The sequence below is a fragment of the Sorex fumeus genome, unplaced genomic scaffold (assembly GCF_029834395.1).
Source record: "Sorex fumeus unplaced genomic scaffold, SorFum_2.1 ptg000035l, whole genome shotgun sequence".
NCBI classification, from domain to species: Eukaryota; Metazoa; Chordata; class Mammalia; order Eulipotyphla; family Soricidae; genus Sorex; species Sorex fumeus.
In genome coordinates this window covers 25,509,000-25,535,948 of record NW_026606092.1, presented here as the reverse complement: position 1 = coordinate 25,535,948, position 26,949 = coordinate 25,509,000, and the positions used below count along the sequence as shown (strand labels likewise).

The 26,949-nt window shown below is 35.4% G+C and overlaps 1 protein-coding gene across 1 annotated transcript in view; it reads right to left on the bottom strand.

The window, feature by feature from the left end:
• The window catches only part of LRP1B (LDL receptor related protein 1B), a 1,985,988-nt gene that overhangs the window by 323,418 nt on the left and 1,635,621 nt on the right, over window positions 1-26,949 (bottom strand). The window contains exons 44-47 of the mRNA XM_056117551.1: window positions 16,682-16,874; window positions 15,860-15,985; window positions 10,052-10,180; window positions 5,972-6,091 (exon numbers count right to left, since the gene is read on the bottom strand). Coding sequence (XP_055973526.1) covers window positions 5,972-6,091; window positions 10,052-10,180; window positions 15,860-15,985; window positions 16,682-16,874 — 568 coding nt within the window. The remainder of the gene's footprint in view (window positions 1-5,971; window positions 6,092-10,051; window positions 10,181-15,859; window positions 15,986-16,681; window positions 16,875-26,949) is intronic.

Here is a 26,949-nt window from a genome sequence, read left to right as displayed (position 1 = left end):
TGAATAACTGTCCCATGTGCTGTGAAATACTCTATCATGTGAAATTATCACTGACGTTGGATTCAAGATGTGTGAATGCCTCATACCAAAAAAATGTAAATGTGTTATGATTTGTCTATTGTTGGAAAGTATGACTTTCTAATTCCTTGCAAAGGTAGAGAAAAATCAGCTTTAATATGCTATTTCATAACATACAGTTTGTACAGAATAGCTTATTCTTAATCATATATTCCCTTCTACATTTCTTATACATTCATTAACACAGAATGGTTTCTAACAATATGTTGTGAACAGATGCATGGCATGCTATGTGCATTACATTAACTTAGGTGAGAATTTTTTTATGAATTCAAATTTGCACAGGTTGATTATGCTAATGTATAACTGAAGGGCTCTTTGATTATGCCACTTCTACTACTGTTGATATTTTAAAGAGTCTATTTAATTAAAACTACAAATTATATCAATTGTAAATGGTTAAAATGCTATCTTAAAATATGTAAATTTTCCCCAAGAGTGTATATGTCATTTGTATTTCATAATGCACTGTTCTTATTATATTTAATTATATCTTGCAATTATATCCTTATTTGTGTTTAAATGATGACTAGAATAAATGTTTTATTTACAATTTGCAATTGTAATTGTCTCATTGTTTTGTTCATTAAAAATGACAGCTTAGCATATGAAACAGATAATGCTATTATAAGTTGAGATAAATAAACTGTTAGAAACAAAAATACACACATATATTTTCTTATATGTATGAAATACAAAATCTCCCTATTTTTTCTCTATTAAATATTGCATTTAATATTTCAGTGGAAATGATAAGTGAAAACATAACACAGTAAATAATCATGACATTTACATTTTGCGTTTGACTTTGCTATTGATCAGCAGTCTTAAGATTGTTGTGTTCTAAAAGATTCCGTGTAATCCCTTTATTTATAAGACAGAATTCATTTCTCTAGGAAACAACATTCTGGATAGCTGTAATATTCCTAGACAAGATTTTTTTAATATACTTGGTATGTTATTCTACATGTGCGGTTATATTCTAGGCCACTAGGAAGATTTCAGGAGGGACAATTGCAACCCACTACAACATCCTGATTTTCACACAGGCTTCTACTGAGAATGCTTTGTGGATATGGCAGGGAGCTCATCTGATTAGGTTTTGGTTATGATTGCCTTAGTATGGAGGTGGTGTTTCAGATGACTGAGAGGATTGGATATTCAGGGATTTATAATTATGGAGTTTCAAATTAGTGAGAGCCAAAAAATGACTGTAACATTAGAAATATAAAGCTAGTAGAACCCAGAGATGCATGGAAATTCTGAACAGACAAAAGTGATAAGGAATTAAGCCCTAACTAGATGAAAAGAAACAAGGAACTTGGGCTTTGACAAAAGCAGTCACAAACAATATTTAAGAGAAAGGAAAAGGGAAAAGAACAGGTTAAGAGATAATAAAAAATTGAATAAATGGTGAAATATTTACAGCAGGCATTAAAAAAGGTTTTAAATCAATAAAAAGGCCAGCAAGTGTTGAGGAGGGCACGATGAATCTAATAGAGCATATAATATGTGCAAATATGAATAGTTTCTTTACTTTAAATCCTATCAACACAGATCTTCTGGGTTCATACAGAGTTAAATAAATTTGGGAATGCCAAGAAGAGAAATAGAGGTGACAATGACATTACACATAGTAGATGGAGAAATTTGCAAGCTATAGGAACAAGTTGCCTGGCAAGATTAACACCTTCATTAGCAAAAAAAGAAAGGAAAAGTTGCCTGAGATGGGGATTTTAAGGAGTCTGGTTAAAAAGGAGAGAGAGAACAGAGGGGAATGCCCTGTCACAGAGGCCAGGTGGGATGGGGGAGATGGGGAGTGGGAGGGATACTGGGATCCGTGGTGGTGGCAAATGGGCACTGGTGGAGGGATGGGTATTTGATCATTGTATAATTGAAACCCAAGTACAAAATTTATAAGTCTACAACTGTACCTCATGGTGTCTCACTAATAAAATTTTTTTAAAAATGTGAGCAAATGATTCTTCTGCCAAAACAGTTTCCTCTATTCTCTGTTATTTCCACTACATTCTTTCCTTACTTTGTTTTGATCAGTCAAGTATTGAAATGTATTTAACCATTAGGGTGATTTTTTTTTCAGAAAAAAAAAAAGAAATTGGAATCTCTAATTGTCAAGTGAATATAAAAGCTTTCTGACAAATTTTCCTCAGGCTAAAGTCCTGAAATAGAGAAAAGAAAATAATACAGTCCGAATAAAGATAAGCCAAGTGAGAAATACTAAACTTTCCCCTCCAGATAGTCAAAAAAAAAAAAAAAACGAAAAAAGTAAGCCAACAAAATGTGAGTGAAAAACGTACTGCAGCTATACCAGAATAGTAATGAGTTCCTACAAAGAAAGATCTGACAAGGATTGTGCATCAAATGTAGTAGAGAAAGTATATCCATTCTTTTCCTTTTATACTTTCTTAATTTTCCTCTTTTCTATTCTGTTTATTTTTACCATGTAGGTTCAAATACTTAATGGGATAGAAAAGATATAAAATCAATTGGTCATCTTGTGGTTTTTGTAGGTGCTTCTTATAAATAACTTTGGCAAATGTTTTTTTTTTTTTCCAGCTCCCCTAACCAGCCTGTAGCTAGGGGAAACGGACAGGGGGAGAAAGGCATTAAGCTTGCTATCATATCTCTTCTGCTTACTTTCAAACTACATCTTTTATTTAATTTTGGTTCTTCTCGAAGGGTAAGCAAATCCATAAGGAATGATGATTTCTTCTCTTGACAAGCTTATTCTTCACCTTTAGCTTTCTCTACAGGGGCCTGAAAGTTTTGCCACAACACTAGGAAAAAGCAGACACCAGCCTCCTCTCCTCCAGGTACCCTCAGACTACAGAGATGTGTAGTCCAACAAAAGGTGTTCAGGTAGTCCAAGAAAGTTTGGTTACTTCCAAGGAGAGCATTTATATTCACCTTGACAGAGAGAGTGCAAGGGGTATAATGCATTCTCTTAGAATCTATTCACACAATCTCTCACAACCAAAGGAGGAATATAGAATGACAAACTTTCTGAATAACTCTTCATATCCCCACAGCTAGCCTGCTGTCTAAAGCTCTCAGTCATGAAAGAAACAGCTATAAAGGGGCAGTAAATAAAAGATTTATGAGGATTTTGGGTTTTTCTTTTTCTTCAAGAGAGAAGACAAGAAAAATAATTCCTTGAAATAACAATTTTCACTGTGTAAATAGATTATCTGTTTAGTGGAATAAAACAACGGTGATATTAATTATTATAAACAACTAAACTAAACAAAAGTAAATTGTACTTCAAATAATTTACAGATGGATTCACCATAGTCTTATTCCCTGCAATATAAAAATTCCTACAAATATTGATTTCTTTTTGGTGTACCACTTTAAATATATTTTATGGTTTACTTTCTTTAGATTTAAAAATCACTGGTGTTTTGTAAGTGTGTGTGTGTGTGTGTTTGTAAGTGTGCACACACGTACACACATCTGATACAGATATATGCAAAAGGACTCTTCAGCTCTATTGACAGAAGGAAGTTGGAGAAATAACCCTTTATCAGCATTCTATGAGCCCTCACCTATTCATTTCCCTCCATTATGTTTTAGTCTGTGTGCATAGATAAGTTTCATGAGCCTTTCTTGTTTCAAACAGGCAAAGTAAGTAGAAATAACTTTAAGGCATCCTTTCATTGTTTAAAATATAGAATTGTTATGAACTTACACATTATCACTACAATTACTATTAATACCACAGAATAAGTGTTCTGAAAATATTTCACAAATACAATAGTTCTATAATTCTGTACAGAAGAATATGGCTTAGAAAAAAATTAAATAAAAAATCAAAAATGTAGACAAAAAGAAGGGAATGTTTTCAATTATTTAGCAGCAACTATTGATGTCATTAGGAAAAATAAAGCCTATTCTAAGTCTATTCCAAAATTTCTAAATTGCCATTTAAATGAGAAACAAAATAATTTTCTTTTTTTATTTTTGGGTCACACACATTGGTGCTCAGGGATTACTCCTGGCTCTGCACTCAGGTATTACCCTTGGCAGTGCTCCGGGGACCATATGGGATGCTGGGACTCAAGCCCTGGTTGGCCGCGTGCAAGGCAAATGCCCTACCCGCTGTGCTATTACTCCAGCCCCAAGAAAAAAAACAATTTAATAGACTATGTGCTAAGTAGCATGTTTTATAATCGCAAACACATCAACTAGTTTATCATCTTTAAGAAATACAAAAATCTCATTTTCAAGAAAATAAAAATACTAACTGATCACTATTCCTTTTTATGAAAAAATTCTACATTTTGAACATACTCCTCATTTCCTTCATGCATTAAAATGGATACCTTTACTTGTCTTGTAGCTATGTTAAATATGTTCTCCTCTCCCGCTTGCAAATAACTCACAGAAAATGCACCCACTATTTTGATTTCCTGAATTCCTTCTCTAATTTCTTCTACTAAGATGTGTCTCTTAGTTTTCTGCTTTTCTTTTCTTTTTTTATCAGTTTATTTTATTTTTAATCGCAACAAGTAATTTTTATGCATGCCTGAAAAACAAAGCACTAATCCTTTGAGTTTTTTCTCCATAATGACTCCTAAATCAATAGGTCTCATCAATGTTCATGTTTATCTGCTTAATGACCCACTCACATGAATTTGAATTCTGAAAGCAGGCTTATGAGCCTGCCATTTTAAAAAAATATCTGATGGGTTCAGGTCATAGAAGATCCTAATTGTGACACTGAAATATTTTGTCATTCATTCTGCAAATGTGGGGACTCTATTAGCTATTCTATATTAGGGCTATGGTTACAAACATAAAAAGCAAATACTTGTATAGCATTTACTACATATCAAGGTTTGCTCTAAACATACTTAATGCTGGTATACTTATTTAATTATTGGTTCTCTCCATGATTTTGGGAAACTGAGATATAGGTTCTATTTCTTATACAGTCAGAGTTAGCCTGCTGATGTGTCTGAGTAGTGATAGCAGAAAAATGTTAGTCTTGGTATAAATAACATGCAAATTTATTAAAAAATGAAGATATGGCAGCTTAGATTAAAGGGCTACTCTATTACAATGTTTATTGCAGCATTATTCACAATGTCTATAATGCAGAAACAAGTTAAGTAACCAAACTACATGCTGATCATTTTGCGTTATACACAATGGATTAATACTCAACATGGAAAACATAAAATTTTACCATTAGCAGCAAATTAGAAGAAACTTGACAGAATTAAGTGAAGAAGAACAACTTTATAGAAATGAACAGAATAGAGTAAAAGAAATAAGAGTTGTTGAAAGTAGATTTGAGAGTGCCCAAAAGGAAGTAGCTGAGGATTCAGTATAAGGATAAATGAGTTTCATAATGGATAGTGGTGCATTTATTTTTATCTAATTATTTATTTTTGTGGTACTGGAGATTGAATCCTGGGTCATTCAAAACACATCCTCTATAGCTAATCTACACGTAGATGATAAATATATAGAAGGAAGATTGATTATAATAAGGTTTCCTCTCCAGTGGTTAGGAAAATGATGAGTATTCGTAAAACTAAGAGTTGGAGATGAAGGGGAACAATTTTGAAGCTGTAAAATTAATTGTGTATAATAGAAATTTCTAGTACACAATGAGATATAACTAGAGAGGTGAGAATAAGAGTTTTGTAGTGAGTGTTAGAATAAAAAATAAAAATGAGAATGTGGTCATGCATTTCATTTAATGCTAATAATTCCATTCCAGCAAGCTTTCCTGAGGTCTGGCCTACAGATGGTAGTGTATTTTATAAATTGAAAGGTTCAAATCATAGTGCAGTCTCAGATATACTCTGTAAATGTTCCGGAAATGCTTATGATAATAATATAGGCTCATGTAATATGCATTTACCTTTGCAATCTAATTCATCAGAATTGTCTCCACAGTCATTTTTACCATCACATAGCTTGCCATGAGGAATACAACGACGATTGTAGCAGGGTTTGAAACCTTTTCGGCAGTTTCGATTTTCTTAGAAATAAAAAAGAAGAAGCACATGACTGAAAGTCCTACAGAAATATTTCCATGAGAAGAAAGTCAGGTGAGATTTTATTCATCACAACTCAATTGTGAACCTTAAAACAAATTATGTAGTGTATATCAAACCTCTTTATTAGAATATTCATATTCTCTCAAGTGGTTCCTGCAGTCAAGAGTCTTTTTGACTGCTTGACTGCAGTGATTCAGATGTGGAAATATCTTCAAATTACACTTACACAATTGTTTTTAGCATTTCTGTCAGGTGGAACAAAATTAAAATATATTACTTTCAATTTCAAAGAAATAAATCTCTACCTTAAAGGAAACAAAAGCTCTCCAACCCTTACTTTTAGTCCTCTCTGCATCTTGCAATGTTTGTCAAAAAGAATGGCAACCATATTCCTCAATGAATATTCAGACATGTACACCCCCACCAACTTTTCCATTTCTTGATTTTATTTATTTATTTATTTATTTATTTATTTATTTATTTATTTATGTTTGGCACATCCAGCCGTGCACAGGGCTTACTCCTGAGTCTCTGCTCAGGAATCACTCCTGGTGGGCTCGGAGGACTGCCTGAGATGCTGGGAATTGGACCTGGGTTTGCCACATGCAGGACAAGCAGCCTGTCTACTGTACTCTCTCTCTGTTCCAGAAATGTATCTTAAAGTTATCTAAAAATAGACCTGAGAGAAAGCACAAGAGTTAAGCACTTGCCTCATATTAAGCCAACTGGGGTTTGATTCTCTGTACCACATTCTCCTGAGCCCTGCTAGGAAGAATCCCTGAGCACACGAAGCCAGAAATAAACCTTGAGTACTGTTGGCAATGGCCATAAATAAATAGATTACATAATATTTCTCAAATCTTTAGAATTTTTCAAAAAATATAAAATGTTTTATTTTTATTTATTTATTTACTTATTTATTTATTTTTTGCTTTTTGGGTCACACCTGGTGATGCACAGGGGTTACTCCTGGCTCTGCACTCAGGAGTTACTCTTGGCGGAGCTCAGGGGACCATATGGGGTGCTGGGAATCGAACCCGGGATGGCAGTGTGCAAGGCAAAGGCCCTACCCGCTGTGCTATCTCTCCAGCCCCAAAATGTTTTATTTTTAAATTTGGCTGATCCAGGTTTGATTCCTCTGCCCCTCTCAGAGAGCCTGACAAGCTACCAAGAGTATTCCGTCCACAGGACAAAGCCTGGCAAGCTACCCATGACGTATTCAATATGCCACTAACAGTAACAAGTCTCACAATGGAGACATCACTGGTGTCCGTTCAAGCAAATTGATGAACAACGGGAGGACAGTGCTACAGTGCAGTGCCGTAATGAGGGTTTCCAATTTTACCATTTGTATCAGCATTGAGTCCTTGCAATATCTCCATTTATTGAACAATAATTTTGTGTCAGGTCTATGTTGAATTAATTTACATATGCACATGTTAGTTCAATGCCCCCCTGACATCATGTTTTGTGTGAAGAATGCTCAGGCTGGATCCCAAGCACTTTGTGGTCCCTTAAACTCCACTGGGAGTGAGCATGGTAAACAGAGCCAAGAGTTACCCCAATCACTATAAGATGTGGAGCAAAAACTAAAACAAAATGGTAATGTCCACCATCACTATTGGACTACTTTGATTGAAGTGAAAAATTAAAGCATTGAGATAACTCAAACTATTCATATGGGGCAGAATTGAAAGCTAAAGTTCACCCTCATATTAAACTTGGATTTATCTGGGACAGAAAACGATCACCCAAAGGCCAAATGCAGCCAATGATACTGTTTTTGTATGGATCTGGAGCTAAATATTCAATTCACATTCTCAAAGGATTGCAAAAAAAAAAAAAAAAAGAAAGAAAAGAAAAGAAAGAGAAAGAAAAGAAAATGGTGAATTTGTGTCAAATAGAGTGTGCCAGCAAAGGCTAGTAATGTGTTTTTAAAAAAACTGCAAATCATGGTTCAAATATTTGGCTTCTAAAACTAATGAAAAAAAAAGTTTCTTGTCTATAGTGAATACAAAATCTTAAATTGATTATTTTTGTTTTAAATATTCTAATATTTTCAGACTACATAGAATATTGACATAAATTTCAAAACTAAGGACAACTTATAAATAAATTACATTTGGCTATTGCTTGACTTTAAGGTCTGATACATAAAATATTTCCTGTGATATATCTCAAATCCATCTTTTCCTTGTTTTAACTTTGAATATCCAATAAAAATATATTTTACCCAGATAATAAAGCCAATAAAAATGGAGAGAAATTATAGCAATTTAAATATAGATTCCTAAATTTTGAATATCATAGAATGCTGGGCTGGAGTGATAGCACAGTGGTAGGGCATTTGCCTTACAAGCAGCCAACATGGCCGACCTGTGTTCGATTCCTCTGCCCCTCTCGGAGAGCCCGGAAAGCTACCAAGAGTATCTCACCCACACAGCAGAGCCTGGCAAGCTACCCGTGATGTACTCGATATGCCAAACACAGTAACAAGTCTCACGATGGAGATGATACTGGGCACACTCGAACAAATCGATGAACAATGGGAGGACCGTGACCATGACCATAGAATGCTAATAAGATTGTTTTTCAGGGTAAAATTGGACCAATTTAGAAATTGGTCCAATTTGGAAATTTAGAAATTTATTTAGAAATAAATTGTATATATTCTAGAATAAATATTACTAATTTCATGGAGATATAGTTCCAGGGAAAATGTTATTATTTAAGTGAAGATACATATTAGGAGCTTATAAAAGTCAAATTGTGTTAATCATTACTCCCACGAGAAAGATAGAAGATGACTATCATTTGGTGTCTCCTACACATGCTCAGTTAGGAGGACGCCAGATTTGAGGGAATTGTGATTAAAGTAACTGACCTGTATATAAGGACAGTGTTACTGGTCTGATTCTAGAGGCAAAATCAGATTGGGCAAGACTTAGAGAGCAACTTATTGACATACTACTGACAATGGATCTGCTGCAGAGTAAAAGAACTTGCAATGTAAAAGTATAATTGATATTTAAGAACAACGTGTATAGAGTATATGCTAAAAAATTAGTACTAAAGATGAAGTAGCTCAAATAACAAGCTAATACTATATTTTTAATTTTTGATTTAAATTTTGAGAAGCCTGTGTACCAGGGGTTGGAGCGATAGCACAGCGGTAGGGCATTTGCCTTGCACGCAGCCAATATGGCCAACCCAAGTTCGATTCCTCTGCCCCTCTCAGAGAGCCCGGCAAGCTACCGAAAGTATCTCGCCCACACGGCAGAGCCTGGCAATCTCCCCGTGATGTATTCGACATGCCAGACACAGTAACAACGAAGTCTCCAATGGAGACGTTACTGGGCCCGCTCGAGCAAATCGATGAACAATGGGAGGACCGTGATTCCGTGATTCCTATGTACCAGACCTGGCAGTGCTCAGGGTCAATTCTGGCTTGACTCAGCCACATGTGGCACTGAGAAGCAAACTGAAGTCAGCCTCTTGTGAAGTATGCACTTAAACCCCATAGTATTGCCTTGGTTCTCCTAATATTTTAACTTGTATTTTATTTAATAATCAGGGTGAATTACTTTAATTAGTAACATGGCTGTGTGTCAGAGAATAATTTACCACATTGGAATAAGACCACAACTGTTAGTTTTTTGGTTTTAGATATTATATATATGTGTGTGTTGTGTGTGATATATGTATATGTATATATACACATACATATACACATATAAAATATGTGTATAACATACTTACATATATAATATATGTATGCATATATACATATACATGTATATACACATATATACAATATATATTCCATATATATACACACATATATATGGGAAATAAATATACATTTCAAATTCAGTTAGTTATATAAAGAAGTCTAGCAAAGGGGTAAAAACCTCTCGGAAGTGAGCATATCAGATACATACCACAGTAGAGCAGTTTTTCATCTGATTTATCCTTACAGTGAAGAATGCCATCACAGGTAAGCTGGTAGTCAATGCACTCACCATTTCCACACTCAAACTCTGAATATACATTGCAGGAGGAGTTTTTAGCTGAAAATCAAAATGTCAATATTTTTATGCTATAGCAAATACTTTTTCTGCCATAACAACTATTGTCCTTAATACTCAAAAAATAGAATTTTTTCTAATTATAAGGTAAAATGAGAGTCAACAGCTTTTGGAATCATATAGTAAATTTTGAGAGAGATACAATTTTTTGTCTGAACTAATTTAAAAAGTTTGAGGAAACTGCCACATATGATTTTTATGTCTACTTAGTGACTGCGTATATGGCACTATATATCTTACATTTTATAACTCTATTTTTCAAATTCATCTTAACTATTTATCTTTAAAAAATCTTGGGGTTGGAGCTATAATAAGGATGATAAGGTGCTGCCTTACAGCTGGCCAATCCGAATTTGGATTCCAGCATTATATCTAAACCCCTGTGCACTGCAGAAGTGATTTCTGAGTGCAGAGGCTGTAGTAAGCAATTAGTACCACTGGGTATGGCCCAACACACACACAAAATTTCCACTGTCCACTGTCCACTGTCCTCCCACTGTTGATCGATTTGCTTGAGCCAGTACCAGTAACAACTCCATTGTGAGACTTTTTGTCACTGTTTTTTGGCATATCGAACACATCACAGGTAGCTTGCCAGTCTCTGCCATGCTGGCGGGATACTCTCGGTATTTGCCAGGCTCTCTGAGAGGGGTGGAGGTATTGAACCCGGGTCAGCCGTGTGCAAGGCAAATTCCCCACCAGCTGTTATGTGAAGTTGTGACTTGAATCACTTGATCACTTGATCACTTGAGACCCTGTTACTCATTGATTTACTAGAGTGGGTGCCAGTAACATCTCCATTCATCCCTGTTGCGTTCTAGCATAGCCCAATCCCATCTGCTCATTTTAGGAGCATGCAGAGCCTCAAACCGATCATTCAGGGTCTTGACAAAGAAGTCTGACCATCTTGTAGGTGGGCATCCACGCGATCTTTTGATGTCCCGTGGCATCCAGTCAGTAATGGTTCTAGTCCAGCGGTCATCTCTAAACCTCATTACGTATCCAGCCCATCTGATTTTTGATGTCTTGGCAAATGAGACAGCGTCCCTGATTCTTGAGCATTGACGGAGATCAGAACTCTGGATTCTATCTCTCATTTGAGTGAAGCGTGATACTCCAAGCATAGCTCTTTTGATTCTCTTTTAGAGACCTGAATAGCGTTCTCATCCTGTTTTCGTAGGGCCCAGGTCTCTGAGGCATATGTTAATGCAGAAAGAACAGTGGAATCGAAAAGATGTGCTCGTAGCTGGATGTTCTTTGTCCTCTTAATTATTTCTTCAGCGCTCTTGAAGGCATTCCAAGCCGCTCTCTTCCTCCTGCATAACTCAGGTGCCAGGTCATTCATCATGTTGATTTCTCGACCTAGGTATATATAACTGTCGCATTTGGAGATGGTCATTCCGTTGAGAGTTAATGGAACATCAGGAACAAGACTGTTTCTCATGAACATTGTTGTTGTGAGATTCAGTTGTAATCTGACCTTTTCACACTCATGGTCAAAGTCAGTTAGCATTTGTGCCGCTTGGCTGATATTTGGTGTTATTAGAACGATGTCATCAGCAAAGCGGTGGTGGTGAAGTTGCCGACCATCTATCTTCACTCCCATTCCTTCCCATTCCAGTCATCACATGATGTTCTCGAGGGTGGCACTGAAGAGTTTTGGTGAAATGGTATCACCCTCCTGAACCCCTCTCGACATCATTGATTACTTCTTTGTAGAATGGTGAGATCCTGGTAGTGAATCCGCAATACAGCTCACGGAGAATCTTGATGTATTGAGCTTGAATGCCCTGATTGGCTAGGGCTTCAATGACCGCTTCCGTCTCAACAGAATCAAAGGCCTTCTTTAAATCAATGAATGTTAGACAGAGCGGCATCTTGAACTCCTGAGAAACCTCAATGAGCTTGGTTATCATGTGGATATGGTCGATGGTGCTGAATCCTTTTCGGAACCCGGCTTTTTCGCATGGTTGTCCTTCATCTAGTGTTCTGCCAATCCTATTCAGGATGACTCGAGTGACTTGAATCAGCTCAGTTAAATAAATGATTTCAATGTTGCCCCATCTGTAATCAGCTTGTCTTTGCAGCTACCCTCAGAGGGCCTTTCTATCATTCAGAATACCAGAATACTAAAATTATTATTAGCCTCTCATTCTTACCATGGTGAGGTGTATGAGGGATCAGAATGTGTCTTCCTGACCCATATAAATAGCTTTTTTTTACAGGAGACTGTGGCATAAGATGCTGGGGACAATGATAATCTAGAAAGCAATAGCACTTAATGCATATGGGTGACCACTATCATACTGTCCCATTTCTAAATCTCAGGATTTTCATTTAAATTGAAAACACTAGCTTCATGTCATTTGCCTAGTTTGTAAGCATAGGTTATGAAAGCACAAATTACAAAAATCTCTTTCTACAGCTGGGCTTTAAACTAGATTTTTTTTATGAGAGCCCTATCTTAAAAATGATGTGAGAGAAAATGGACTTGTTTTTATTCTTAAATAATAGATTAACTAACAAACATTTGGGTATGCCTTGTGTTGTTTGTTTGCCTATTCACTTCACTGTTTGTTGAATAATTGCACAGTAAAATCCAACGATATTAATTATGCTAGTATTCAGGAGGTAATTAGAATTCATTAATCTTGACTAAAGCAGGAAATACAGTTTAATTTTATAATTTGTTATCAACTATTAAAGTTTATTTTCAAGAATGTGCAATTAAACAGTCACTGATATTATTTGAAGTTTCCTTTGTTTTACTTCTTTATTATTTATTTATAGACCTTAACCTATTTTAATAAGTATACATCATCTATTCATGTAAGAATAGATGAACTAATAGATAGACGAACTCAATTAATTCTCCCATTAGAAGCATTACTCCCCAAAATTTTTTTCCTTGCTGTCATCCAAAGTTCACTGGTCAGTATCTAAAGTGGAATGTCATTTTAAAGAAAGTTACAGGGAAGTAAAATCTAAAAGTAGTACTATATTTAAGAGAATTCATTATAAAAATGTTTGAGATTATTACTTATAATCATCTTGCGTCAGGGACTAAACAAACACCAGTCACTTAACTGAGAGTCTAATAGTCTAATTGTATTCACTGCCTAGATTGTCTTTTTTACCCAGTGGACTTTCAATGTTCAAGGATCCCAAGAACCACTTCCAGCAGTACTCAACTGACTGGTCCATAAAATTCAATGCCAGGGTCAGAGGATACACAACTGGACAGAAAGGGCCATTCCAGTAGTGCACTGACCAGTACTTGATCCATGAAGCTTCAGTATTCAAAGTCCCTCAGTCTCGCAAAAGCATGCAACCCTAACGGCTGAGTTACATTCCCAGCTTTGAGTCTATTTTCAACATATTCCACTTAAATTTCCAATAGCCAATGAAAACACTTGGTATTATGGAAAAATGCTATAAATTTTGTCTTTATAATCACTCTGCCTTTAAAAGAAAAACATTTAAAAATTGCTCCATAATTATGTTGTCATTAATCAAAAGCAATATCTGAGCATGATTCTCTAAATCAGTTTATTTTAAGAAATCCTTGGGCACCCATGTTGCATTGCAACCACCTGTATCATTGGCCAGGAATCACCAATGGCCCCCAGCTACCCTGATCTCCCCTGTCTCCTGGGAACTGCTGGAGAGGTCTGGGGAGTGCATGTGTAAGGGTAACTGTCCTCTCATTTACTTACAAGACAATTTAAATCTATATCTCTAAATCTATTTGCTATTCTTTTTCTATTATGGATGTTGATAAGGTTAGCAGTGTTGTGTAAATGAAATTGTCTAATCTTTTTGTCAAGAGTTATGACAGCAAATTGTTTCCCCTCAGCTAGGTGCTATTGAATCACCTTTTACCCCGTTAACATTACCATTAACATTCATGAACTGCAGTAGGTGAACTAATTCAGATGTGGATATAGATGCGCCAGGAACATTCTCATTTTCCAATGATGGATTTGACAAGAAAAGTCCCAGATACATATGCTTTCCCATCCCTCTCTCTGCTGGATCACAGGATTTCAATATAAATGCACACAGGATGCAGCATGCCGCTGTAGAGGTTTGTCAGCTTTGAGGAATCAAATATCACTCTACAACTTCCTGTGGAAACAACTGTGTTTGCTTAAAAGGATAGTTTTCTGCCTGATACATTCTCACTCATCAATAGAAACAAGTGGCTTAATAGGGACAGATGTAACTAATCTATTTTGTGGCAATGGCAGTCATCCACTGTGTACAGATAAGCTTTGCTGTTTTGACCTGTGACAGGAACATGAGTGATTCTAATGCATGGCTAACACTCCAGGTTTACAGATGGCATCAGATCCAGACCATTACAGCTAAAACCACAAAGGCAAACCAAAAGTGAGAGTCTGAGCAATTGCCTGAGAAATTCAGGGAATTATTAGGATAAGAAGAGATATGGGGATTTGTGGCCCAAATTATTGCAATTGGCTACTTTCACTACTCAGCAGCATTACGCCCTTGTTTGCTTTGACACAGTCTTAAATAGATTCAGCTGTTTTGTTAAAAGGGTGTCCTTTATGGCCCCGGTACCAATTTGCAAGGTGAGAAAATATTTCTATGTTCTTATATTAAGTGCTACTGCACTTAATTTTTATATTCAAAATAACCTTTATTTTCAAAATAAAGAAAAACCTATCAAAAGTGGTCATAGTGAAGAGCAGGTAAAAGAGGAAGATCTGACAAAAGTGGAAGATCTGCAGACGAAGATTTTAAAAAATACCTATAAATTCTGATACTTACGCTTTTTATGCTGTATGTTTTTAATGTAGTCATTTTCAAATCATTTGATTTTCTAAGATGTGTAAGTACAAGATGAAGAAATAGAGATGAGAAATAGTGTTAGAGGAGAGGAAATAGAGGAGGGAAAATTTTTCTCCAAATTGTCACATTCCAAGAATGAGTTTATCCATTTTCAACAAAAGTTTTTTCCTTATATTTTTATGCAGTCTTAACGTTAAGAACTAATAGCCATTTTTTTATGTTGCTGACTAATTTTTATGGCAATATTGTAGCACTTGAACCCTTATTTATTTTAGAAACAGTTTTGAAAACTTAGCTGTTAAAAGTGTATACTGTAATGGTACTAATTAAAGATTGCAGTGCCTTTGGGAGGTATAAACATTATGCAAGGCTGAAATGTTACATTCTTAATTAACAGTTTGGAAATGATTACAAATAAGCTGCATGAGTCATTCTCTCATTAACACACTGTGACTGACTGTGAGTGGTTTTACTACAAGGCCACAGATCTACTACCTGTACACTGTTTAATTTCCTTAATTAATTTTGTCATTTGAATTCTCACAGTCCGAACTATAAGATTGCAGATGATAATTGTAAGCAGACATTTCTTTAGTAAATCCAGTACTAGCCATACCACAATTTGGGGAGAGAAATGTCGTTATTGTTTTTAGTTTTCCTTATCTTATATATGGTTCTATACTAAATATCATGGTGAACTGAAATTTACATTTAGGAGAGAGAGATCAGGGAACTACATCTCTAAAATTGAATGGTAATACAAGCTTATGAATAATACAATGAACCAATCCTAATATTCATATATAACATTTTCAGCAATTATGGCATACCCATTTTTCTACTTACTCACACATCTGTTGTCATCTAGCAATATTCTATCTCCTCTGCAGGAACAATTTACTCTCCCATCGGGTGTTAAAAGACACAGGTCATGGCAACCTCCATTCAATAATGCACACGGAGAAAGTTCACCTGCAATTAAAAAGCTACATTGGCAAAACTGCATGTTTAATTTTCACTCTATATTGATATAGGTTAACAGAACACAGAACCGATCTCTTGTACATAACGCACAATAAAATATATTCAAACTTTTGAAAATTCAAACATTACCAAAGAACATCAGAGAATTTATAACACAGATCATTACAAATTCCAATATATTTTTCTGAATTTAAAAAGATACATTTTATCAAAAAATACATTTTCTGAATATCACAGATTTAATTATATTTTTCTGAATATCACACAATTATATTACATAACAATATTACTAATACTACTAATATGACTACTGCCTGGCACTACTACTAGAGGCTATACTGACACCTCCAAGTGCAACTTTGAGGGCATTTCCATGATTAAAGTATTTTACATTTTTTCATATGCAATTTTTTCCCAGAAAATGTTATTTTCTGGGAAAAAATTGCTTTGAATGTTTAAAGTTAGAAGTGAAAGAGTGGAATGAAATTCTAGAAAACAAATATTGAAACATTCCTCTAGTAACAGACGTTTCCTACAGTACTCTCATTAATTTCAACATGTTGAATACACAAATTCTAAATACTACCTCCTGTAACTATAACAAAATCCAATTAAGTATTATTAGAAAACAGTATTAGTAGAAAACATATATATTACATAAAATTTGTTTCTATTGTGACTTACAGCTATTTGTATCATTGGCAACAGCTATGATTCCCATTGGTTGATGTGGAATATCGGAACGAAGGACTTTTGTATCTCCTCCTGTGTACTTGTTGGAACGCAAGATAGCTCTTCTTCCCCAATCTGACCAGAAGATATAATTATCATATACAGCCAAACTAAGGAAAGTTCCAGGTCCAGATTTGACAATCACCTGAAATATATTAACACATATAAATTTTTAAGCATAAAAATCAGGGACAGAGATAATAAAGCTAGCAGGGCATTTGCCTTGTAACACCAACCTGGGTTCTATCCTCCATATCACAGATGATCCCCTGTACCAGGTGAAATCCCTGAGTACAGAGTCTGGAGTAACCCCTGAGCATTGCCAATAAGCCTTTGCATGTACTTAACATTTGAAATGTACACACACACACACACACACACACACACACACACGGTTACTTTTATAAACAAATATGTTTTCATTTTATATAACATAAGTCACAATATCAAAAATACAAATTTCACCTTTATTCGCACTAAGCACTTAATTTTAAGAACTATGTATATGCTCTATACTTTATACACACATACACGCACACATATATATATTTACTAATCAGCTCTCTGAACTATAAATTATAAAATATGAAAAGCCATAAGATCCAGGTAATCCCCTTTAGAAAGCATACAACATAAATCAACCATATATACATGGAATAGCAATAAAATTCAAAAGTGAAAAACAAACCTTATACTTAATACAAGAAGTAAAAGTGACAAATCTTAGTCTCCCAATAAAACCATAAAAATTTTGAACAAATCAAGGGTCAAAACTTTTTGACACAATAGATATTGGCTAAGGAAGGATAGCGATTTCTGACCAATAGGAAATAAACCAAGTAAGTTCCATGATAAATAGAATTTTCTAAGTAAGAAAGAGTACAGGTACAACCAGCACAAAGAAAAGCAACTAAACTTGAGAATTTTCCTTAGAAAGATCTCAGAGTTTATGGATGGAACATGTTTTTCAGTCTAAGAGGGCAGAATGCTCAGAGAAGAAAACACAGTAGAGAAAAGTGTGAATATGTGTGCAGCTCCTCTCAGACTATTCACTAGATGTGAATATGCTTTGAAACTTCTTGTTAGAGAAAAAAAATCCACAAAACTGGACAGAAGAAAAGAGCCATAACAAAACATTAGAGGTAAATGTTTCCGGAATTCACATTTGCCCATGTACTTACTTCCTAAAGGACTTGAGAATGACTCTAAATTGAGTATTTGGAAAAATTGAGCATCAGCAATAAAACATATACAATCTAAACAAAAATCTGCTTTAATCCTTCTGAACAAACCCTAAAAGAAATGAGCTTCTGTTAAAAAGACAAAATATTTTCAAGTAGCCATTTGCCTGAATAAACTTCAGGAAATGCAATTTAACATCACAGCACAACCTTTAAACAGAAAGTTGTTTAAAACTAAAATATTAAACATTCCAAGTTTTTGAAGGAAGTAAAGATAAATTAATGAAAACAGTTCAATAAATTCAGAAAAATAATGATTTTCCCTAGTTTTCTTAAGTTAAAGGAATAAATAGAATATGTGGCATATGATCTACAATTTTATTCTGGGATATGGTTGTCCTTTGGAACATGATAAAACTGCGAGCTTAGTTTAGCTAGAATCACCCAATCTCAATATATGGTTTAATTCCCCTACTTCAACTACTTCCCAATTGAAGCCTGATCATCTTTGTTGTCATCACCAATAATATTGTGTGTTTAGTCAGTTTATCTTTTATATCAAAACTTAAATCATAGGTAGACATCCCACAAGGTCCTTCTCTACTTTTCAGAATAATCATTAAATAGTCTAAATGAAAGGCATCAATACTTTTCTTGCCTTTATTTTGGAAGCTTCGTTTAGAAGAACCTATGCCTCTATTGTGTGAACAAATTAGATGAGTGTAAATTTATCATGCTGAGAATGAAGAATGGGTTTTTTGCTTTAGCTAATTTCTCATCAGGGAGACATTCGTAAATGTCTAAATAATAAAACTAAAGAATTTGCTTTCACAATTTCAGAAATTGTGGTCTGGTAAAAAGGATCTTAACATCTGTGTTTTAATGGAAGCTTGGTTATTCTTCTGCAGAGAGATTTGGGGAGATGTGTCACTTCTGAATTCTAGTTTGTTCACATCCAAGAGGTGGCTAAGGAACATCTTCAATAACTTTACAAGTTGGGTTGTTATAACGGTATATGCAGAATTTTTTAATTTAATTTAAGTAAATTTATATGTTTAAATTTAGTGACCCGTCAAAGTTAATGATATTGACTTGCAGGGTTTTTTGCATACAGATTTTTTCAAAACTAGGAATATTTTTATAAATATAAGTATGTCAATTTGATTCTTTGGTCTCAACATTTATACTTTCAAGCAAAGACTTCAAAAGGCACGGCCATGGCTTCAGAGGCAAGAAGACTTAATTCAGAGCCTGGCAGCTTGTGGCAGAAAAGTAAATGGACTATGTGTTAAACTACAGTGCCATCCCTCCCGGGGAGGGAAATGGTGTCTCTCCCTTCCGCCTACCGGTCCCCCTGGCAGCAAGGTGGCTGCCACCTCAGAGCTTACTGGAAAGCCAGGCATGAGCCAGCGGTGATGGGGCAACTGCAGCCTCATGGGAAGGAGGGTGGTACTAGCTCATCCTTCACGCCCTACCGAGGTCATGAGTTGCCCCCCAAGAGTGGCTCTCCTGCATGGCCATGGATCCAGAGGCACAGAAACCAATCTTGTAATTATCTGGCTCTTGGCAGAAATCCCTCCAGACTTAGTTAGTAAAATATGATAAATCCAAAAACGTGTGGCCACAATAGCAGCCATGCAACATCATTTGGTTCTCATAACCAGCTATAGGAAACAAATTATTCCACAATGCCTTTTCAGCAGTTCTGATTGTGGGGTGGAAACTCTCAACAATAATGTTGCATCTTTTGTCAAAATAATGAATGTAATGAAAGTAGAGAGAGAGTTATGTAGAAATAATCTGCCGCACAGAGTGGTGGGAAGGGGGTATATTGGGGTTCTTGGTGGTGGAAAAATAAGCACTGGCAAAGGGAAAGGTGTTTGATCATTGTATGACCAAGACTTAAATCTGAAAACTTTGTAACTTTTCCCACAGTGATTCAATAAATAAATATAACAATAAAAAAAAAGAATAGACATGAAGGAAAATAGTTGCAGAATTAAATAAAATTGAACAAGTTTTACAACCTCTTTTACCCAAATTGTTATCTTAGAAATTATTAATTCTATAATTAAAACAGCTACTGAATATTAAAATGGATATAATTTGGATTAAACAGTTCATCTTGGGAGAATGATAATATAAAAAATGAATCCCATATCTTTCACCAATTCAAATCAAACCCTGAATTTTTGTAAAACAATCAGCCACATTATCTTCTTGATTCCCAAAACCTTCCTTCACTCATGATAAATTAGCTACTAATTGGCCTGCTATTAAAAAAATTCTATTTTTTTTTTCAGTTCAAAGTATTTCTGTTTTATAGAGTAGTTTTTCTCAAACTTTAATATGCCCACACAATGAGATTTTACTCAAAATCAAAGAGGAGATCAGGGATAGATGCAATTCTGCATTTATAACAAGATCTAGGTATTGCCATGCTGATAATTTGGGGGTCTGCTTTCAAAAGCAGGAACTAGACTTATTTTATAAAACTGTATAAACATAAGATAAACAATATGTTTACATACAGTTATGATTAATAACTTTTTTAGGTATTATTTTAGATCAAAATAATTTTATCTAGATTATCATTTTATAAAGGCTATACATACATAAATATGTATGTGCATGCATATATATGTAATATGATATTGGGAGATAATGCAACATTTAGTGCATTATAGCATGTGTCCAACTTGGTCAGATGTCTGGCCTGGCAAGTATCGGAGCTTAGAGTCCCTTAGCACTATCGGGCTGGCCTGGGTAATCCCAAACTTTGAAGAGCCTGAGAATACTTGAACCTTTCCATTGAACTGCTGATCCAGTTGGAAAAGAATCACTAATGGCTTCTCAGACTTTCTAAGAATCCTGTCCCCCTGCCACTCCCAAAGACAGCCTATCTTTAATTTACAAATTTTATATTCAATAAAAGTAAAGTGTTTGCAAATTAGGTGTAGATTTTATGCCCGGTAGTATAATTGGTGGTAGAAATGTATGCCTGACATGTATGAGGTTTGAGTTTACTCCCTGGTACCACATGGCCTCCAAGAACCACTAGAAGTGGACTTAATTGCTCAAATTTTCTCAAAAATAAAGCAACATAACAAGCTGAAACAAAATGCTGGTTCCAGCAAGGAAAGGTAAGCCTACTGTAACTTACCTTTTCTTCTGATTAAAGAACTTCATGGTTGCAACATTGTTTTGAATCACAGGAAACATTTGATAAAAGGAAATTGAATAGACAAATAAAATGTTTTTATTGATCTGATTTCAGTCCCCTGTGTTGCATCTGCCATAGTTTAAATAAAAATAAACCACCACATGTGTATCTGCTTACTCTTTAAATGTTTAAATTAAGTGATTTTTATTTTTCCTAATCATTTCCCAAAAAGATACAAAGATTACTATTTGCTGGTGGCAGTCCTGCATCAGCTCCAAATCAGAAGGAACAAAACAGCAACCACAGTTAAGTGACCTGAGTTACGAGGATTTTTGCAAAGCAGGTAAGTAAATCCGTTCTCTGGTCTAACTGCACTTAAGACTTCTAATGTAAAACTACTATTACAACCTAATAGTAGGGAGAAGGAAGTTTACTCTATTTTATTTCCATATGCTTGTTTTTTTCTTCTACCAACTTTTGTACAGATGATGGCTAGCTTCATTCTTTTACCCTAAGCAGAGATGATGAAAAGTTTCTTTTGATCGGCTCATGAGTACTGAAAAGATTATTATTTGAGTATTGTGTAAAATAAAGAACTTTAACTTATACAAAGCATCGACCCCCAAACATCAGCCTCACAGAAGAGAAAAAAGCTAACACTGAAATGTAGTAAGATGTAATAACTTATTTCACAAAATACTGAGTATGCTACAGTCTCCAGTGCTTAGAAATATTTACTGATTCAAATTCAAGACTGCTGGCACTTGGGGACTGGGGCAATAGAACAGCGGGTAGCGCGTTGCCTTGCATGCGGCAAACCGGGGTTTGATTCCTAGCATCTCATATGGTCCCTCGAGCACTGCAAGGAGTAATTCCTGAGTGCATGAGCCAGGAGTAATTCCTGAGTGCATGAGCCAGGAGTAACCCCTGTGCACCACTGGGTGTGACCCAAAAAGCAATAAATAAATATATAAATGTCAGTTTGGTAAAGAAAAAAAATACAAAAAGACTTGTGGCCCCATGATAATGATTTTCATCTCTCTTCAACTCCTTTACACACAAGTGGATGGACACATGCATGTGCATGTGTGTACACACACACAAACACACAAACACACACATACATCAGAGGAACATAGGGAAAAAAATCTTAAAATGCAATATTTTATCCTAATGGGAACTTGAAAACTCAAACAGTTAAGATGAAGTTTTAATTTTATATTCCTCATTTGTATTTCTTTAGAAATAATATATTTTAATTAGCAGTTGATTAGTATAATAAATGATCAATAACTGTTTTAAATGCAGTGTTTGTGTCTGTGTCTCTTCTCCCTTCCCCAAATGTATAGGAGCACTGTCTCTACCTTGGGATATTATTTGTGAGGATAGCATATATATATATATATATATATATATATAATATTTTTTGGCTTTTTGGATCACACTCAGCAATGCTCAAGTTTTACTCTTGGCTCTGCACTCAAGAGTTACTCCTGGAGGTGTTCAGGGGACCATATGGGATGCTGGGGATCAAACCTGGGTTGGACAAGTGCAAGACAAACACCCTACCCATTGTACTATAACTCTAACCCCCTTGTGAGGATAGTCTTTGGGAGATAACTTGGTTTAGATATTATTAAAGCTTGTGACTTAAGTCACTCATCTATGGAATTTTCAAGAGGTCCATTTGATTTAAAACAATTTTATTTATTATTGTGATAGTCGTTTAAAAAATTAGTATCCTACTGCATATACATGCTACATCTTCCTTACATCAATGAACAGTACAGTTCTGCCTGTTTTTCTTCTGAAAAACAGTACTGAAATGAACATAGGTGTGTACTTATACTTAGCTGAGACAAAGTTTTCACAATATTTGAAACTACAATCAAAACTGAAATAAGTGAATAATATGACTTTACTTGTCTTAATTTGAAGAGGAATGTTTATGTAGTCTTTATAGTGACAGTACCAGTTTACATTTCCACCAATAGTACATGAGAAATCCTTTTATTTCGCATATTTGCTGTATATGTCTCTTATATATATATATTGGCTATTAATCCCTTCTCATATATATCAATTATAAATATATTATTCTATTTAGTCACTGTCACTGTCATCCCAACGTCTCCATTTGCCTTAGACCTGAGATTTTAGCAAGTGCCACATTGGAGGCTCTTTCAGGGTCAGCAGAACGAGACCCATCATTGTTACTGGGTTTTGGAATATCGAATATGCCTCGAGGAGCTTGCCAGACTCTGCTGTGTGGGTAGGATACTTTCAGTAGCGTGCTGGGTTCTCCCAGAGCGAGAACTGACAGTAAGAGGTTGTGGCCACGCACTTCTAGGAGCTTGATTTTATAGTCTCTGGATCTTGGCCGTTGATGGGATTACGGGGCTCCTGGGGGGGGGGCGCAAATGGTCAGTGTAACTGCATAGCTACTGGAAGCTACTGGGGTATCTGGGTGAAGGAGACCCAGTCCCAATCCGAGCAGGCTTGGAAATCTCAGCCCCAGGCTCTGCACACCTGGGTTCCTCCGCTGGTTCCTTCATGCATTAGGCTCATCTAAACGTGGAGAGTGATCTTAAGTATGGCTGTGGCTGGGTTCCAGAGGTCTTCAGCTGCTGGGGCTCTGCTCGGGCTTGGGCATTTTATAATGATTATTCTCACTGTTGTAGCAGTTATTTTTCCAATACCATTTATTGGAAAAAATGAGACTTCCCTTTTCCTCTTATATATTTTGGCTCTTACGTTATAGGTTCGAGTGATAGCACAGTGGTAGGGCGTTCACCTTACAAGCGGCCAACATGGCCGACCCGAGTTCGATTCCTCCGCCCCTCTCGGAGAGCCCGGCAAGCTACCGAGAGTATTCGATATGCCAGACACAGTAACAACAAAGTCTCCAATGGAGACGTTACTGGGCCCGCTCGAGCAAATTGACGATCAACGGGAGGGCCTTTACCTTTTACCTTACGTTATAGGTTTATGTAAACGTTTTCATGGACTTATTTCTGCATAGTCAGTTATCTGGGTTTCATCTATTATTTTAACACTGTGCAGTTTTACTTACTGTGTTTAGGCATTTATGATCAGAATCTTTGCTACCAGCAGTCTTAACATTCCCCTGACACAAGTTCTCTTATTTTTGACAACTTTGTGCAGGTTTGTATGATGCAGTTCCAGGGTTTGGGAGATTCAATGGGAAATCCTTCCATTCCTTATGGATGTTTCTGACTTAAAATGTCTCTACTCATTGTGGGTCACTAAATCAGGGCAGCATTCTTAGTAAGATAATGTCTCTAACTTTCCTGTATTTTCTGACAGATTGCTCGACCGGGCCCAGTAACGTCTCCATTGGAGACTTTGTTGTTACTGTGTCTGGCATATTGAATACTCTCGGTAGCTTGCCGGGCTTTCAGAGAGGGGTGGAGGAATCGAACTCGGGTCGGCCATGTTGGCAGATATTTTTCACTTTTTATTATGGAATTGCTATTGTGGGGTCCTTAGTCATGTTCAAAGGTATATGCCATGTATGTAGTTACCTGTTTCTTTTTGCCTATGAAGAAGAGGGAGGACTGATTTTATTACACCACCATCCTGAAACATCTCTCTCCATCTATTGTTATAATTCAAGTTGGTTTACTTGCTTAACTCTTTCCTTTCAGAAGAGATATACTTTAAAATGTTTATCTGTTCAACTTTCAAGAAACATATTTTGATTAATATGATGCCATGAAGAGGGAAAACTGATTTTATTATACCACCATCCTAAAACACCTCTCTCCATCTATTATGCTATAATAATTTTAATTGATTTACTTGCTTAAATTTTTCCTTTCAGAAGAGACATACTTTAAAACTTTTATCTGTTCAACTTTCAATAAACATATTTTGATTAATATTATGCCTATAAAGAAGAGGGAAGACTGATTTTATTACACCACCATCCTGAAACACTTTTCTCCATCTATTATTTTATAATAATTCAAGCTGATTTATATGCTTAACTCCTTCCTTTCAGAAGACACATACTATAAAACTTTTATCTGCCTTACTCTCAATAAACAAATTTTGATTAATATGATGAAGGAAAGATTGCTTGGTATGATGGTAAAAGAAACGGCAAGTCAAAATGTACTAATGTGCCACCTAGAAAGATTTTCCTGGGAAAGGAAAGAATAAACAGAAGGAGGAGAGAAGAGAAAGACAATATTTGGCAGAAATAAACACACACACATACACACACTCACACACACACACTTTGAGAGAGAAGGAGAGAGGTTGATGTGCTGAAAAACATAGAAAGCGTACATGACTATTGCTCAGATATCCAGGGAGAGAATTCTAAAAACAATGCATCTGAGGAGAGAGGCCAGACATGTGATATCTTCTTACTTGTAAACCAGAGTTGGAGTCTTGAGTTTTTGTCTCAAAGTAATTGTAAATCATTAACTTTAAAAACCCATTAAAGACATTACTGGTTTGTAGTTTAAAGATTTTTCTGCCTCCAGTCTAGAGACTAGATTAGATAATAATAATAAAAAAAAGAGCTTTAGGGAAACGAGTTGAGATCAAATACACTTGTCCAGATTAAGGATGATCCTCTTGGTATTTGGAGCAAGAGGAATATAGTGAAGAAAAATACAAAAATAGTTCAGTATTTACAAATGAAAGAATTTACTAATAAACTTTTTAATAGACTTCAAAGAGTTTTTATAAGGTAAGTCATTTGTTCTCCATTTGTTCTCTCTCTTCATATTTATATATGTATGAATATATAAACACACACACACACATATATATATATATATATATATTGTTTAGACCTCATCTGGTGGCCTGGTTCTGCCCTCAGGGATCATTCCTGGCAAGTTCAAGGACCATCTGTGTTCCTAGGGATCAAACCCAGGTTGATCGCACCCTATCTGCTGTAATAAACCTCTAGCCCCAGTGTCACTACAATTTTAGTAAACAATAAAAAAAATAAAGCTAGTATTTAATCACTCCATGAACTTGTATATGGTACTGTGCATATCACATGTTTTAGATCCTAATATAATCCTCATACTATTAATCATGTGGTAGATACTATTCAGTTAATACTTTATTGATGAGACTCAAGGTAAAGTAATGACATTAATCCTCTGTCAAGGAGTTACAAAAGTAAACTTTGTTTTTCTTAATTCAAAGCAACTACTACCCAAAGTAAATTGCACACATAGAACTTTCTTTCATGACAGGGACTGGAGAGAGTCTTTTTCCATATTAGTGTGTGTGTTTTATATGTGTGGGTATGGGTGTGGGTGTTGTTTTCTCCTTCATGTAAGAAATAGTTATAATTTCCTTGACCTCATTTTCTTACCAGTATTATATTTCCTACCATAAAATTGACATCTAACTGAACTACTAAAATGAAAATATACTTTTTATTTAATTTTTAATTGAGACACAGTCACAAAGTTGTTCATGATTAATTCAGTCGAAATTCAGAGTTTTAGTCGAAAATGATCCAACACCCCTCCCTCTACCAATGTCCATTTTCTAGCTTTAATGACCCCAGTTTTCCTCCTGCCATATCCCCTCCTCCAGTCTGCCTCTAAGACTCTGTGGCAAGCACTTTCCTTCTCTCTCTTGCTCACTCATTCTCTCAAAAAAAAAAAAAGAGAAAAGAAATTAATCCTTAAACATAAAAATGGTTGGTTTTGTATGAAATCATATTCTTATGACAATAAAAGTTGTCCTATGTTGTTACTGAAAGTTCTATTTATATTCAACAACTTATATGAAATGCAATACAGTAGTTGATTTTTCTACTTCTGCTGAAAGGAAGAAAAGGGAAAGATAGGAAAATTTAAGTTCAGTGCATAATTATG